Source organism: Elgaria multicarinata, chromosome 3 (assembly GCF_023053635.1).
Source record: "Elgaria multicarinata webbii isolate HBS135686 ecotype San Diego chromosome 3, rElgMul1.1.pri, whole genome shotgun sequence".
NCBI lineage: Eukaryota > Metazoa > Chordata > Lepidosauria > Squamata > Anguidae > Elgaria > Elgaria multicarinata.
Window position 1 is genome coordinate 157,691,984 of NC_086173.1, and position 18,016 is coordinate 157,709,999.

Genomic DNA, 18,016 nt, shown 5'->3' on the forward strand with positions numbered 1-18,016 from the left:
CCACTTTCCCCTTTAAGACCTCAACTGGAGCTCAGGGTGGGGGAATGATGGGCCTCAAGAAAGCATGTCACTCCCTCCTGCCATGCTAATGGCAGCCTTAAAGGGGAAGGTGTGTCATTCCAGGACATTATTGAAAATTATAGAAAATCCCCCCTGACACCATGGAAAGAACAAAAACCAGGACAAATCCGGGGAAATCCTGACAGTTGCTCACCCTACTTTAACCACTATACCACACTGGCTCTATTTATAGCCTGCTTTTTTACACCCAAGGCAGCATAAGGTGTCACCAGACGGGAGGGAAATCACGTTCCTCTCCCATCGCTTTGGCCTCCGGCTGTCCCACAATAGCAACGAACGGCTTCCTCTTCCTTCACATGGTGAAGAAAGAAGCAGCAGCAGCAGCAAAGGCCACGTGGCCATTCAGTGGCCATTATTATTGCGCTGCTTTTCCTGAACACACAGCAGGAAATGGTGGCAAGTTTCACTTAAAGAAAATAAATGGATTTACCAGGGTCTGACATGAAAATTGCCTCAAATGGAATTTGGACTTACATGTTTTGTATATGTGTTTTTATTAGATGTAGTGTATTATATTGTTAGTTAAGAATGTAATGTTTTGTTATGCTTGCTTTCTTTGCTTGTCTTTTTTTTTTTCTTATTTCTTTGTAGAAAATAATATAATTGTTTAAAAAAAACCACCAAAAAATCAGGAGATAAATTGCTGTGTGACGCTCTTTACCAAGATTCGAATCAACCAAAATTTGGGTTAAAATTAAATGAGAAGTAATCCCATTGTCATATAGATGGGGGCCCAGGGAGCTGGATGGGGTGGGGGAATGATGTAAAATGTCTATTCCACACTTGTTCTTTTTAAACGTATTTTTTTAATGGTGCTTTTATTCTATTTGTTCACCGCTCCAAAATCTTTGGATAGGGAGCAGTATATAATATTGTAAATGAAATAAATGTGATTGTTGAAATTGTTCTAGAAAGTTCCAGACTGAAAATTATGCATATTGACTCAGGTTAAGTTACTTCACTTAACTACAACAGAACTGAGTGGATTCCAACTGTTTGTTACCTTGCATGTCTACCCAAAAGTCGGTCCTATTAAATTCAATGGGATCTACTCCCAGGTAAGTGTGCAGAGGATTTCCTCTCTAGTCTTCAAGAAAACAATTTTGCCTAGTGTTCTTTCAATGTATAATATAATAATAATAATAATATTTCTAACCCGCCCCTCCATCCTGATCGAAGCAACACATACAAAATACACAAAATATTAATCAAAACACAATATACATTGTTAAAACTTCCTAAAATCCTAAAAGCATCCTAAAATTCCACTGGATAGGCCTGCCAGAAAGCTAAACAGATAGCCATTAATTCCACAATCTTACCCACCCCCAACCACCAAACCTGACTTCTTTGCAAGATTTTTTTTTTAAAAAATGTTAACACCAACCATATAGTATGCCCGTTTCTTCACACAATACATAAATCACAAAAGAGGATGTAATTTAAATCAGTGATTTCAATCACTTTAAGTCAGCCCACCTGGATTTGCAGAGTTTAATTTGAGCCAGGGGCTTAGATTTGCCTGCTCTCCTCCCAAACCCTTTTCACGATCTCAGGCTCAGCCCATGGAAAACGTGAAGAAATAATAAAAGGAAGAATGTGCCTCATAGCCTGAGTGCCAGGCCCACACTCCTGAATAAACTAGGGTGACCATATGAAAAGGAGGACAGGGCTCCTCTATCTTTAACATTTGTATTGAAAAGGAAATTTCAGCAGCTGTTGTGATGAAGAGGTGTCAATTTCCTCTTTATCCCAACAGTTAAAGCTGCAGGAGCCCTGCCCTCTTTTGTATCTTGTCACACTAGGCAGGGCTCCTGCAGCTTTAACTGTTGGGATGAAGCGGGAATTTCACCAGGTGCAGCATGTCTAAAAATGACACCTGCTGAAATTCCCTTTTCAATACAACTGTTAAAGTTACAGGAGCCCTGTCCTCCTTTTCATATGGTCACCCTTTGGCTATTGGGCGGTATAGAAATGCAATAAATAAACATCTGTGCAGCTCTGAATCTGTGAATGTTTTCTCAGAGGTACTTCTCCCTGAATTCAAAGGAGACAGGGTGCAATCCTATGCATATTTAGACAGAACCTCCTACAACTTCCAGGTAAATTTGTAAAACTCCCATGACTGGTTGAGATATGCTAGAAGTTGTAGGGATTTTTTGTTCCTGTCTTAAAAATGCATAGGAGTGCGCCTTTACTCCCATGTCACTGTGTTTAGGACTTTGGCATGCAACCTTTGATCCCATGGCCTTCTGAGACCTTAAAGACTTAACATACTTCTTGTGTAGGGTGACCATATGAAAAAGAGGACAGGGCTCCTGTATCTTTAACTGTAATGTAGAAAAGGGAATTTCAGCAGGTGTCAATTGAAGAGGGTGAAATTCCCTCTTCATCAACACAGTTAAAGCTGCAGAAGCCCTGCCCTCTTTTGTATCTGGCCACTCTACTATAGCTAGTGTAGCTTTAATTGTTGTGATGAAGAGGGAATTTCACCCACTTCAATTGACATTTGTTGTGGCTCTTTTGCCACAATAAATCTTTAAGTGCATAAAGGGTTCTTTTGCATAATTTTTTTTTGTTTATTGCAATGAGGGGGTGGAGCTGTAAGGGTTGAGTCGCCCAGTAGAGGGAGGCCTATGGAGCCTCGCCTGCCTTTGCAGCTCCAGCATTAAGCCAGCGACGAAGAAAGAAAGAAAGAAAGAAAGAAAGAAAGAAAATAGCAGGGATCTGGCTGTCCCTCTTTCAGCCAGCCGCCCAATCCAGCTGGGAGGGTGTCCCCGGACCGAGCTCTGCGAGAGGAAAATCCAGACAGTAAAGGGTCACACCGGCCTCCTCGTCGCTTCCGGTATGTTTTGAGAGCTCCATCCATCTCTGTTGTTGCTGGGGCAAGACCATCAATACCACGTGAGTGGGGGGGCAGGGCTGTCCTCAAAGCTGCGTTCCTATACGGCCCCTTACTTGGGAGCGAGACTTACTCCTGAGTTGAGATCTTCACAAAATTTAACAATATGACCGAAATAATATTGGTAAGACTCCGATTTTTGCAATTCTGGGTGTTTTTCCAAACAGTCTGCGCTTTCTTAAAGACTTAGTTTTACACTTTTTTTTTTTTTTAGCAACAACAAGAGCAGTCATTACAACACATTGGAAAAGTTCAGCGGACTTATCTATCAAGGCTTGATTCTGGGAGCATTTATTAAGGGACAAAATTATTTGCCACATGACGATCATTAGGGGTCTTGCAAATCCCGAAGCAGTGCTCATGTTCGTTATAAGATTTGGTAACGAGGATTTTGTGGTTCAAAGCTTTTAAACTTTGAGTTTGTTCTGACTCTATACTGTTAGCTTCACCCTACCCGGTGCCTGTTTACACTTCCCTGTGCCTGTTTGCATTCTCTTTCCCTCCTTATTGTTTACTACAACTTTATTAGATTGTAAGCCTATGCGGCAGGGTCTTGCTATTTACTGTGTGGTCTGTGCAGCACCATGTACATCGATGGTGCTATATAAATAAATAATAATAATAATAATAAAGATCTACACCAAGCAGGATATAACCCTTTGAAAATGGTATATATATAGGGTGAGCATATGAAAAGGAGGACAGGGCTCCTGTATCTTTAACAGTTGTATTGAGAAGGAAATTTCAGCAGGTGTCATTTGTATATATGGAGAACCTGGTGAAATTTCCGCTTCATCATACAGTTAAAGCTGCAGGTGCCCTGCCCTCTTGTATGTGGTCACTCTAGTATAGCTCCTGCAGCTTTAACGGTGGTGATGAAGAGAGAATTTCACCAGGTTCTCCATATGTACAAATGACACCTGCTGAAATTCCCTTTTCTATGCAACTGTTAAAGATACAGGAGCCCTGTCCTTTTCATATGATCATCTTAGTATATATATATAATGTGTCCTGGGCCCAAACAGATGTCAAAACCATTACAAACCATTATAAAGCAGTAGGGTAGATCCTGCACTGTTGGTTACTCTGCCTCAGTCCCAGCCTCCAATACTGGGGTAATAATAGTGGTCTAAGATTACAGGTGTGTCGTCATACTCTTGTCCAGTGCAAAATGGGGCTATTAATAGGGTGACCATATGAATGCCTTATAGACTATTCTATGATTCTATGATAAGAGACACCAAGGACGTTAATTTTAACAAAGTGGACCCGAAACTGTAAATTGTTCTGAGAGGGGTATCTGATTTGTTTTTTCTAGGTGAAGAATGTTCCTTTCCTGTTTTCAGATATGTGGCACGGGTCAGGAATGTTGCAAGTTTGTGATTTACAAGCTTTGGCAGGAAGGGGAGTGATTGGAGCCCATTGATTGTGCTTTTCACTTGGGAATCTTTCTTTAATTTTCTTCAACAATTCTGTACTGGTTTCTCCACACAAAAATCCCCCCAAAATTAAAACATTGAATTGATGTATGTTAGAGTTGTAATCAGTTCTGTTTGTTCATTTTGCCAGTGAACACATGTTGTACAACAATTTTTTTCGTTTTGTGGAATGCATTACAAGCCTGACAGTGCACGGATTTCTAACCACAAATAGTGTCGGTTTCCACATTGAGTTTATTTATTTATTTATTTTATTACATTTATATACCGCCCCCCAGCCAAAGCTCTCTGGGCGGTTTACAACAATTGAGTTCCAGGAGATGCAGATCAGAGGTCAATGCATTAAAAAAAACCTTAAGAGTAGATTTTTTTACCCATCATTATTAGGATTGCAGCCAAAGAGATTTATTGCGACACAAGATTTCATGGACTAGGTCCAGATGTGTGAATATATCTGGGCACATTTCCTGCCACATTGTGATAAAATCAAACTCAAGGTGGTTTACAATAAAAATTAAAAACAATCCAAAACCCAGGAAAAGGGAGCTGCCTCATACTGAGTCCAGCTATTGATCTAATTAATTTTGTCTACTATTACTCGCCAGGATTTTCTCCAAGCCTTTCCTGAAGATCTAGGAGACAGAATCTGTGATCTCCTGCATGCAAAACATGGACACTGTCCCTGAGCTACAGACCTTCTCTTCAATCTCCTTCATCCACCCCAAAATCTGGCACACCTGGAAACCGTCTTCTATAAACTATAGGCAAAAATTCAAAACATGTACCCATTTCCCAACATGGTAAAATACTATCACTTGGTTTTTATGATTTTAAACAGCCCAGAGGCCTTTTGCCCCTTGGGAAGCATATCAATTTAATAAATAAATAAGATTGGCTAGTGAATTCTGGGTGTTTTCCACAACTATTTTTTTTTAAAGAACTGTTACATCTCTTAAATGTTGGTTACTGCTAAGATATTCCACTAAAAATTTCTAACTTGAAAATACTTCCACTCTAGATCTGAGAGGGTTCAGTCCAGACAGAAAGCGATGAAGGAGGAAAAATCTACAGGCCCAGAACTAGGTGAAGCGCCAGTCAGAACAGGAAAAGACACCAGTGCAGTTCAGCCAGGATGGGGAGCATCACCAGAGGGCCAAGGGGAGCCATCCAGGATGAGGCAAGAGCGCTGGGAAGCTCAATGGCAAGAGTTCTTGAGAACACTGCAGCCCCTTCACCCAGGAGGGCGAAATTCAGTGGTGCCAGAGACTGCCCCGTGGGAAGATACCAAGGCCTTCCTGGCCTCCTTTGAGCAAGTGGCCAAGGCCTGCCAGTGGCCGAGAGGAGAGTGGGCGGCCCGACTCCTGCCAGCACTGAGTGGGGAAGCAGAAGAGGCCTTTAGAAGCCTGGAGGTCAGAGATCAGGAGGACTATGGGAAAGTGAAGGCGGCCATCTTGCGAGGGGAAGCCCTGAGGATGGAGGCGCAGCGCCAGCACTTCAGGCAATTCTGCTGCCAGGAGGTCAGAGACCCCCGAAGGATTCACAGCCAAGTCCAGGAGCTTTGCCGGCAGTGGCTGAAGCCGGAGAGACACAGCAAGGAGCAGATCCTGGAGCTGCTGATCCTGGAGCAGTTCCTGGCCAGCCTGCCAGCGGACCTCCAGGGCTGGATCCGGGCAGGAGGGCCGGACACCTGCTCCCAGGCTGTGGCCATGGCCGAGGACTTCCTCACGAGCCAGCGAGAGGCCGAGGGAGGGAAGTTGCAGGTGAGGCTTCACTATTTTGTTCCCAGAGTGTCTAAGAGGGCACAGAATGTGGATTAGGCTGCAGGAAGCACCTGCAGTTATGCAGTTAAAATTGATCAAGTTGATCACGAAGGCTGAAACCTTCTGGACTAGCATAAGTTCATCTGCTGAACGCCATTTCAGATAAAAATAAGAGCATTCTGTTTTGTATTGTAGCCTCCTGCAATACCTGTCTTTGCATCACTGTCCTCATCAAGATAATTATTTTATTTATATATTATATTAAATATAGTTATATATTATACATACTGATCACATACTTTTCTATGAGTTCAGCAGTATATATCCACGTTTGTGCCATCATCCGCATTAAAATAATAGGTTTTAGATAGCAATTGTATGGCCTCTAGTCAGCGTCTGGGGGGCTATGGCCTATTTCAGATTCCTCTCCTCCTCCTCTCCCTTGCAGCCAGCATGGAGAGATCTCACTATCCACATTCTCCACACCATGCATAATTTTGAACACCTCTATCATGTCTCCCAATCCCTGCTTTGAAAATCTGCAGGTGTAGTTTCCCCCCCCCCAGCCCCCGCAAGCAGGTAGATGCAGTGAAGGCAGGAACATGGCACCTCTTGAAATTGTGGCCAGCTATGCTTAGGAATTGTGACCTTATGCTGTTCATAATTGTCTCCTTTAGACTTTCACTACCGTTTATAAGGCAGTACCAGAAGATGAGATTCTATTCAGGAATACTCAGAGACAGATAATTTTGATTCAGGAAGTGTTTTGTCTACCACGGGAGTCAGTGCCTCTAAAATTTATAACGAGCCTGTGATCTATACCCTGATGAAACTGTAATTCTCAGAAAACTTGAAAATGTTCCAATTTTGGTTACTGATGAAGCTTGGAAACGGTGTATTATCCGGAATTACCTTCTAGTTATAGTTATGATTAATGGAACGTTTCTACGTTTTCTCCTGTCCACAATTGCAGAATTATACTTACCGTAATGAAAGCCTTCTGTGTTTTCTTTGGTTACAGTTGTTAAGGCTTTTTCAGTTCATATGTGTGTGTTCTACGCTTGTTAGATTCACAGCTGTAAAGATTTTGTATTTAACTCATGGTACTACACTGTGTAACAACTCCTAATGTTATGTAACCACCAAGACAGATGATTATTGTCTGAGGTGGAATTTAATGTTATTATAACTCACACTGATTTATTAAAGGACTATTTTCCTTTTGATCTGCCCCATATTGTCTAGCATATTTCACACTAGAAAATATCCGATACAGTCTTGTTAGCACAGATTCGATAATACAGACCTAGTGTTTTCTTACAGGATCCATTCCTTGTTTGTTCATAATTGTGTGGCTTAATTGGCCTCAAAATAATCTTTATTTATTTATTCATTGCATTTTTATACCACCCAATAGCTGAAGCTCTCTGGGCGGTTTACAAAAATCATGAGAACCGGAGACCCACCAAGACTGATGAGCAGAATACTCCTCTTGCCCATAGCAGTTTCTCTTCCAGGCTTTTCCCTCTCTTCTGAGTGGGATCTTCCTCTCTGTTTCAGAAGCCATTGAAGGAGGAATCCGAGGGCTCCCTGGAGGCAGAAGAAGATCCCCTGGAAGCTGCAAAGGGAAAGATCTACAAAGAAGCCCCGCCAAGCAGTGATGTGGAGATCAATATTCTGGGTAAGGATTCACTGAGCTACAGGGAGAGCAGCCCTGTGTCCTGAAAGACTGTATTCTCCCTTATGAGCCTGCCCGTGCTTTGAGATCTTCAGGAGAAGCCCTTCTTTCAGTCCCACCACCTTCACAGGCGTGCTTGGTGGGAACATGGGAGAGAGCCTTCTCAGTGGCTGCTCCAGTGCTCTGGAACGCTCTTCCCGGGGAAGCTAGGCTGGCTCCCTCCTTGATGGGCTTTCGGAAGCAGGCAAAAACTTGTTTGTTCCGGCAGGAGAATAATCTGGTCCTCCATATATGATAAGGACTTGTAAAGTTTGTGTTTAATGTTGTAAATTTTTTTGTACATTTCTTTTCCTAGGTTTAAAATGTATATGTTTTAAATTTTGTAAGGCCGCCTTGAGGCCCAGTATTGGGCAAAAGGCAGGATACAAATAAATATAATAATAATAATATGTCCCCTAGACCAGGGGTCCCCAACCGGGCCGCACAGGTGAGCTGCTTTCACCCACCCCCACTCACCCACTCACCCCCACCCCAGCTTACTTGGGTGCGGGGCGCCAGCTCGCCTGCCCAGCCAAAGCAAAGCCAGGACGCTGGGGTGGGTGGGTGCGGCTTCGGAACGGTGCACCTGGCTGGAAGCCACTCTGGGAGAGCGACTTCCGGGCGCGCCGTTCCGAAGCTGCCCACCCCAGTGTCCTGGCTTTGCTTCAGCTGGGCGCCCACCCAGCCGAAGCGAAGCCAGGACACTGGAGTGGGGGGTGGCGGCAGGGGGCTTCCCAAAACCATCCCCTCAAACCCCACCCCCCAGTCCGTGGGAAAATTGTCTTCCACGAAACCAGTCCCTGGTGCCAAAAAGGTTGGGGACCGCTGCCCTAGACAGTGTCTGGGGTGACATCGGATTGTTCAGTTTCCTGGCTCTGGGCTTTGAGTTTGGAGTTGGGAAACAGCGCTCCCCGCCCCTTCCCCCTCTCACTTGTAGCCGACCTGGAGAGAACCGCGCCGGCTACCTCTCTGCTGCTTGGAAAATGGAGAACGGTGTGAGGAAGAGGAGTCATTCCTGGCGGTAGGGAGAGGATGCGGCTGGGGACGTGGGCTACAAGCCAGCCACAGCCTCCTCCCCTCCCCTCCCTGAAGCCTCCACTAGCTGAACAACCATCTGTCAGGGATGCTTTAGGGTGGATTCCTGCATTGAGCAGGGGGTTGGACTCGATGGCCTTGTAGGCCCCTTCCAACTCTGCTGTTCTATGATTCTATGATGGTGAGATTGCCTGTCTAACTAAAATGCTCGTGTTCTGCACTGGATACCTATAAGCCTCCGAGTTCCTAGGCTTACGAGTACCCAGGACGCATCCCGCAGGATTGCATCCTTACTATTCTGCTTCTTCTGCATTTGTGGGATGCTCTTGCGGACCAGATTAAAAAGTAAGGCCAACTCTCCTATACCAGACTGGTAGAAAGGGGGATTTTGTCTAATGCAGCTTGTTATGTAGGGGATCAGAGGAGCTGCACCAGCTGAATTTCCCCCTGCAGTGCCACTCTTGAAGCTACGGGATGCTTGGCCTCCTTTTAGTATTTGTGCAAAAGTGCGGGATCCAGTCACCTCTCCTGCCAAGAATCTTGCTACAAGATATATAGCTTCACAATAAGGTGACAAGATATCAAAGCATTCCACTCTGATCAGAACCTACCCCATTTTTCAGACTTTCTTCTGGTCAATTTCACCTTGATTGGGGTTTCCTTGAACAGTATTCTAGCAGTATTCTTTATTGAATCATAGAATAGTAGAGTTGGAAGGGGCCTACAAGGCCATCGAGTCCAACTCCCTACTCAGTGTAGGAATCCACCTTAAAGCATACCTGACAAATGGTTGTCCAGCTGCCTCTTGAAGGCCTCTAGTGTGAGAGAGGCCACAACCTCCCTAGGTAATTGGTTCTACTTTGATTTAGCAGCTGTGCAAGAGCTGAACTGCTAGATCAAAGTAGAACTCCATAGAACAACTCAACAGCAGCCTTGCAGTTGAGATCCGGGTTCTAGTCCCCACTTGGCCATGGAAACCCACTGGGTGTCTTTGGGCCAGTCACAGACTCAGCCTGACCTACCTCACAGGGTTGTTGTTGTGAGGATAAAAATGGACAGGAGGAAGATTATGTACGCCGTCTTGGGTTCCTTGGAGGGAAAAAGGCGGGCTATAAATGCAATAAAAAAATAAAATAAGGAACGGGAGTTTTCCACAGAGGCATTCATTCCCCATTGCTGAATCATGGGTTTCCTGTGCCAAAATTGTCTTGGCGTTTAAATGTAACCAATTTCTGTTTTAAATGTAATCAATTTCTGTTTTTAAATATTTTTCTCCTGTTTTTAATTTGTGTATTTTGATATTGTTTTATATATTTTCATTTTATGTCACCTCAGGGGTCCTTTTCAGGCTGAAAACTATGCATAAATAATTTTATAAATAAACTGAACTATAAATGTGGGTTACCATAAGGGTGAAGGGATAGAGTGGCTCCCTTTGTAAAATAGTGTTCCATCTTTCGCAGACAGTGAGATTAAATGCCCTAGTGATGACAGTTCACTACTTCCTCCTGAAGGACAGGAAATGGTCCAAACTGGTGTGAAAGAGGTAGGTGACATTCTGAAACAACTGGGCATGTTTAGCCTGGAGAAGAGAAGATTGAGGGGAGACATGATAGCGCTCTTCAATTACTTAAAAGGTTGTCACACAGAGGAGGGCCAGGATCTCTTCTCGATCCCCTCATAGTGGAGGACACGGAATAATGGGCTCAAGTGACAGGAAGCCAGATTCCGGCTGGACAGCAGGAAAAACATCCTGACTGTTAGAGCAGTACAACAATGGAACCAGTTACCTAGGGAGGTGGTGGTCTCTACCACCCTAGAGGCCTTCAAGAGGCAGCTGGACAACCATCTGTCAGGTATGCTTTAAGGTGGATTCCTGCATTGAGCAGGGGGTTGGACTTGATGGCCTTATAGGCCCCTTCCAACTCTACTATTCTATGATTCTATGGTAAGTCTGTTTATGAAGCGCAGGGTTGACAGGTATACAGGAGGCAGGGTGATAAGGTCTAATGGCTGCCCACAATCATTTGTTTCTTTAGATGCAGATCCAGCTTTATGGGATGCACTCATCTTAATGCAGCTGGGAGAAGGTTAAAAGGGCACTAATTTCCCAAGTATGCATAAGATTGCAGCCAGAGGCAGAAACTGAATGTTGCAGGTAGAGGCTTGTGTTCTCATAAGAACACAAAAAGCTGCAGGAGCTATATTAGAGTGACCAGATACAAAGGAGGACAGGGCTCCAGCAGCTTTAACTGTTGTCATGAAGAGGGAATTTCACCAGGTGCTGCATGCCTACAAATGACAACTGCTGAAATTCCCTTTTCAATACAACTATTAAAGATACAGGAGCCCTGTCCTCTTTTTCATAGGGTCACCCTAGTCAACTCACAAAACTGGAAACCCACAAGCCGGACATGAATGCAACGGCACCCTCCCACCCATGTTTCCCAGCAACTGGTGTACATAGGCCTATTGCTTCTGATACTGGAGAGAGCATAGAGCCATCAGGACTAGTGGCCTTTGATAGCCTTCTCCTCCAGGGCACTGCAAAACTGTCTTTGTAAATGTTGGGGTTGCGGATTGTCTTTTATTTATTTCACCGAATATTTATCAGTGGGCTGATGGTTGTAAAATTAATTATTCTGGTTTTTGAGGTGAGCGTCTAATGTTTTGCATTAATATTCTGTCTTATGTGATAAGATCTGACAGGGAAGGTTTTTGTTCCTGTTCGCAGGAGCCGACGGATCCCAAGGAAACCAGCCTGTCTTTACGGATGGTCCGGCAGAATCTGACGCAGACAGGCCCACAGACCATAGTCTGGCAAGTCCTGCGGGAGGATGGTGAGAATGCAGAACTGTTGTTGTTTAAATGGATACTGTTCTTTTATACTGTTGTTTTTATATTTTTGATGTATACTTTTGTATACTTTTTTAACGTTCACTGTTTTTAGCTTTTGTGAACCACCCAGAGCAGTGGTTCCCAATTAGCTAAGTACTGCGGACCCCTTGTTTTTCAAATGCCAAGCCATGGATCCTCTCCTTTTGAAAAAATTGTTATCGCTATGGTAGTTACCTGTGCGAAGCAATTTTTTGGAGAAAATAAGGGGTAGCCCCTAATAAGCAAAGGATTTTAGGTTTAGTAAAAAAAACAGACTGTAAAATTTGTGATATTTGTGATATTACTACGCAAAAATGACAATGATTTAGTTAGGAATATAAAGACTAATTTAATTTTACTAATGTCTAGTTTACAATTGAACAAATTATGGCATGTCTAGCAGCTACTAAACCTAAACGTGATGGGAGAAATCATGCCTCTTTTTGTCCCGAACAATCCCTCCAAAACAGGTTCTGTATTTCCTACTTTTAATTTCAAATCTGCATCAACATAGAGCCAATTTCTACGCTTGTTCTTCACGTAACAAAATGTCGAAAATGTTTGTTCACAAAGATATGTGGAACAAACCGGAACTAGGTTTCAAAGCTTTTTTCACCTAACTTCTTATAATCAGGAAAAACCTTCACCCAGAATTGGTCCAGTCTATATTCTTTGAAAAATGATTTCAATGAACCATCACGAGTCACATCAACAAGTGCTTCTTGCTCTTCCGCAGATAGAGTTGTTAGTTGTACATCATCACATTCAAAAGGAGTCCTTCTCCATGAGTTTTCAGGATTAGGTCCAGGGAAGTAGCCTCTGAAACTAGTCGCAGGTGCTCAGTGATGTTATATTTTACTTCTGGTAGGAATTCGTCATCAGTGGACTCCAGATATGAATGGTGAATATGTGAATGGTGCCATAGACCCCCTGGGTGGGTTACGCGGACCCCCTGGGGTCCATGGACCCCCAATTGGGAACCACTGGCCCAGAGAGCTTCAGCGATGGGGCGGTATATAAATTTAATAAATAACTTTCTGTCTTTTCAGGTGACGAGAAGAGAGGTCAGGTCAAGATGGAGTGTGGAGGAAATGAGCCAGAGGACACGCCCAGGGCAGCCCCACAGGGAAGTCAAGCGAATGTGCTGGAGAAAGCTGAGTTGCATGAGGAAGGATGTGACTCCCGCAGTGGAGGAGAGAATCAGCCTGTGGGGAGAAAGAATGAATGTAATGAGCTCAAGGAAAGCCTTATTCGCCAGCCTCCCAAAGGACACAGAAAAGATAACATGCCCATGTTCTCCAAGTATGGTAGAAGGTATCGCTATAGATTAGAACCTGATATGATAGATTCTGGGGAAGATCAGGATGGGTGTCTTATGACAGAGGAAGAAGTCCAGCAAAATACATGCCTTGATGAGTATCAGAAAATGATAACAGGAGAGAGTAAATCTGAATTCTCTGACTGTCTGAAAGGGGGTAGTTCAAACAGAGATCAGAATAACCATGGAGAAGAGAAACCTAGTAACACGTCCAAGCGTGGGAACAGCTTTAATTATACAAAGTCACTGACGAGAAATCAAGAAATTCAAAGTGAAGCAAGGCCGTATGAATGTTCTCATTGTAGGAAATGTTTCAGGCAATATGTAAACTTGATGTCTCATCAGAGAATTCATACTGGAGAGAAACCGTACAAATGCCCTGAGTGTAAGAAAAGCTTCAGGCAGATGGGAACCTTGATAAAGCACCAGAGAATTCATACTGGAGAGAAGCCATACAAATGTGCTCACTGTGGGAAATGCTTCAATCAGGTGGGATATTTGAAGATCCATCAGAGAATTCATACTGGAGAGAAACCATACAAATGTTCTCAGTGTGAGAAAAGCTTCAGTCGGAGTGAACATTTGAAGAAACATCAGAGAATTCATACTGGAGAGAAACCATACAAATGTCTTGAGTGTGGGAAACGCTTCAAACGGGGAGGAGATTTAAAGATCCATCAGAGGATTCATACCGGAGAGAAACCGTACAAATGTTCTCATTGTGGGAAAAGCTTCAGGCAGAGTGAAAACGTTAAGAAACATCAAAGAATTCACACCGGAGAGAAACCATACAAATGTTCTGAATGCGGGAAATGCTTCCGTTATGGAGGTCAGTTGAAGACACATCAGAGAACTCATAGCAATCATATGAAAGTCCACTGTGTGAAAAAAGCTTCAGTCAGTGAGTGAGGTAGCATCAGAAGACCTTTGCAGGAGAGGAACCATTCAAATGTTTAGAATGTGGAAGAAGCTCCTCTTAGGCAGATACGTTTATGAGACATCACAGACCTCGCAAGGGTCGGAGACATTATGGATGTGACAAGTAAAGATTCAATCAAGGAGCTTTATAGCATTCCAGTGAATGTCCCATGGGGCAGGGGAGTTGCCACGAAAATCTGGATGGAAGAGAGTAAACTTTTAATGTTTAAAATTTATACTTGTATTTTATGTTTTTTAATTGTGCACTGCCGAGAGAGCTTCGGCTGATTGGCAGTATAAAAATGTAATTAATAAATAAATGATCCCTGGGAGAGCATCCCAGGGAACATAGGCTTGTTTGGAGTCCCCCTCCTGAGTCCATGATGGCCCCGTTCAGACAACACGCTAAACCATGCTGCTTAACCACAAAATGGTTAATGGAATGCATTAACTTTGAGGCTCAACTTCCGCAATGCGCTCTACGTAGGGCTACCTGTGTGCCTAGTCTGGAAACTTCAACTAGTTCAAAATATGGCAGCCAGGCTGGTCATCAGTACGCCTAGGGGTGACCACATTACACCAGTTTTAAAATCTCTTCACTGGCTGCCAATTAGTTTCCGGGCGAAGTATAAAGTGTTGGTTATCACCTTTAAAGCCCTACATGGTTTGGGTCCAGGCTACCTGCGGGATCGCCTTTTCCCGTACAATCCGCCCCGCACACTCAGGTCCTCTGCGAAGAGCTTCCTTCAGCCAGCCAAAACTAGGCTGACAGGTATTACCCAGAGGACCTTTTCCTCTGCTGCTCCCAGACTGTGGAATGGCCTGCTGGAGGAGATTCGTCAACTTTGACAGTCTTTTAGCATTTTAAAAAGCAATAAAGACTGATATCTTCCAGCAGGCCTATCCAGTGGAATTTTAGTATGCTTTTAGTATGTTTTTAGGAAGTTTTAACAATGTATATTGTCTTTTGATTAATGTTTTATGTGTTTTATGCTGTTGTTCCCTGCCTTGATCAGGATGGAGAGACGGGTTAGATTTTTTTTCAAATAAAATAAAATAATAATATTAGAGTATTTTTATCCCACACCTCAGCCAAAAAAGCTCCCGGAGCGGCTTACAATTGATCGGTAAAGAAGACAGTCCCTGCCCTCAGGCTTACATTCTAAAAAAGACATAACACACAAGGAAAAGGGGATGGGGAGGGAAGAGGGAGAAAATAAAAAGAAATTAAGGAGACTGTTCAGGCTGGTGGGAAGGCCCTGCTCTGCCCTCTCATCTCCCAATGGAGGAGCAGATCAACAGCTCCTTCTTCTTCCCCACAGGGTCAAGATGACAGTTAGCCCTGTTTGGGGGCGGGGGGACTGAAACAGGCTCTGATGGTCTCTGCCTGCTCCAGTCTCCCTTGCTAATTAAGGTTAATGCATTCCGTTAACCGTTTTGTGATTAAGCAGCATGGTTTAGCGTGTTGTCTGAACGGGGCCAATGTGGCTTAATATTCAGACTACCAAGGGCGACGTTTGCCACGCTTCACACTCTGAGCAGTGGCAGTGGACAGGGGTGAATGGATGAAAGAGGAAGGAGGCAGGAGCCAAAGAACAGGGGGTTGGACTCGATGGCCTTGTAGGCCCCTTCCAACTCTGCTATTCTATGATTCTATGAATTCTATGAACAAAGGGGAGGCAAAGCTACCTGGGAAAAGAGATAAGGGCTGGTGTTCAGCGTCCCACATAACTTCAGCCCATGACTCCACTTTTCCATATGTCTTCCCAGCATTTGATTTATATTTCGGTTAAAACAAGTGGGAATGGAATAAAACCCAATTAACTTGATTCCTTTTAGATCAATGTATTCAGAGTTTGAAAGAGAGGATCCCTCTTTCTATCAGTTCTTTTCAATTTTTACAAAGAATCGTATTGGCTGATGTTTACTAGGGTTTTCTGGACTGGAGCAAAGAATCTGCATTCTCACCATCCTCCCGCAGGACTTGCCAGACATGCAAACCCAGAGAATGGCCCCGTTCAGGCAACACGCTAAACCATACTGCTTAACCACAAAATGGTTAATGGAATACATTAAGGTCAATGCATTCCATTAACCGTTTTGTGGTTAAGCAGCATGGTTTAATGTGTTGTCTGAATGGGGCCAGTGAATGCTAGGATATTGGGAGACGGATTTTGAGTTCCAATCCCTGCCTCACCGGCTACCTTGCAGCAGCTGCGGAAAGAACTGCGTGGGATGCATCTTGAGGTCACCAGTGCAGCCTCAGAGAGAGGGGAAAGGGGGCATTTCGGAAGGGAGAGGAGAGGACGGGAAACCAGAAATCCTATAGCCTCCCCAGCGCCTGGCCCTGTAGGTTCTCTAGGCCTGCTGTGTAAAGAGCCAGTGTGGTGTAGTGGCTAAAGTGTTTGCCTGGGAGTTGGGAGACCTGGGTTCTAGTCCTCACTTGGCCATGGAAACCCGTTGGGAAAGTCACAGACTCTCAGCCCAACCTACCTCACAGGGTGGTTGTTGTGAGGATAAAATGGAGGAGGATGATTATGTACCCCACCTTGGGTTTTCTGCAGTAGCAGAGAAGAGCAGCTGGCCCAGCTGAAATAGAAGCTAGAAAAGGAAGCCAGCTCCCAGAGAGAGAGCGAACAGAGCAAGCGAACAGAGGGAGCGAACAGGAATTTGACAGGGGAGGTCAAGGGGGAAGTCTCAAGAGGAAAAACAACAACAACCGAAAAACACAAAACAAAAACATAAACAACAACAAAAATCTTCTTTTAAGACATACTCATATGTCTTACAAAGCACAGGCTAAAACACACGGTCTTTGATGTCTATATACTAATGCCCAGAGTATGGGAAACAAACAGAAGGAATGTGAACTTTTATTACACGAAATACGATTTGATAGGTATAACTGAAACTTGGTTTCAGTTATACCTATATTCCATGACTGAAATATAGCAATTGAAGGATATAACGTGTTCAAAAAGAACAGAAGAAATAGAAAGGGAGGTGGAGTTGCACTATATGTTAAAAATACCTATCCCTGCACAGAAATACAGGCGGATCAGACTGGGAGCCCCATCGAGAGCATCTGGATTAAAATAAATGGGGAAAGGAATACAAAGAACATGATAACTGGAGTCTACTACCGACCATCCAATCAAGGAGAAGACAAGGATGAAACTTTGGAGAAACAAATTGCCAGTGTTTCAAGGAAGTCATGTGAGGTACTGGTTCCTCGCTATTCGGCCTTCGTTAGGGCTTATCTAGAGTATTGCGTCCAGTTCTGGGCTCCACAATTCAAGAAGGACGCAGACAAGCTGGAGCGTGTTCAGAGGAGGGCAACCAGGATGATCGGGGGTCAGGAAACAAAGCCGTATGAAGAGAGACTGAAAGAACTGAGCGTGTTTAGCCTGGAGAAGAGAAGATTGAGGGGAGACATGAGAGCACTCTTCAAATACTTAAAAGGTTGTCACACAGAGGAGGGCCAGGATCTCTTCTCGACCCTCCCAGAGTGCAGGACACGGAATAACGGGCTCAAGTTAAAGGAAGCCAGAATCCAGCTGAACATCAGGAAAAACTTCCTGACTGTTAGAGCAGTACGACAATGGAATCAGTTACCTAGGGAGGTTGTGGGCTCTCCCATACTAAAGGCCTTCAAGAGGCAGCTGGACAACCATCTGTCAGGTATGCTTTAGGATGGATTCCTGCATTGAGCAGGGGGTTGGACTTGATGGCCTTATAGGCCCCTTCCAACTCTGCTATTCTATGATTCTATGTAGTAGTGATAGGGGACTTCAATTACCCTGATATCTGTTGGGAGACAAATACTGCCAAAAGTGGCCCTTCCAAGAAATTCCTGACGTGTGGGTGATGACTTTCTCTTACGTAAAGTGGAGGAAGGAACTAGGGGATCAGCTATCCTTGACTTGATATTGACCAATAGGGATGACTTAGTGGATAAAGTGGCAGTTA

General features: G+C 44.0%; 1 protein-coding gene across 1 annotated transcript; it reads left to right on the top strand.

Annotated features, from left to right (window-relative positions):
• Positions 1–2,863: 2,863 nt before the first annotated feature.
• LOC134396179 (zinc finger protein ZFP2-like) lies at positions 2,864–14,249 on the top strand. Its single transcript, XM_063122584.1, has 5 exons — positions 2,864–2,985; positions 5,441–6,175; positions 11,015–11,024; positions 11,669–11,774; positions 12,861–14,249. The coding sequence occupies exons 2-5, from the start codon at positions 5,472–5,474 to the stop codon at positions 14,036–14,038; spliced, it is 1,998 nt and encodes a 665-aa protein (XP_062978654.1). The 5' UTR covers positions 2,864–2,985; positions 5,441–5,471; the 3' UTR covers positions 14,039–14,249.
• The last annotated feature ends 3,767 nt before the right edge of the window (positions 14,250–18,016 follow it).

Excerpts from the sequence above, each read along its gene's own strand:
- LOC134396179 (XM_063122584.1), top strand. The coding sequence starts at position 5,472 with ATGAAGGAGGAAAAATCTACAGGCCCAGAACTAGGTGAAGCGCCAGTC. Across the intron at positions 11,775-12,860 it reads GCAAGTCCTGCGGGAGGATG|GTGACGAGAAGAGAGGTCAG; the intron begins GTGAGAATGCAG and ends CTGTCTTTTCAG.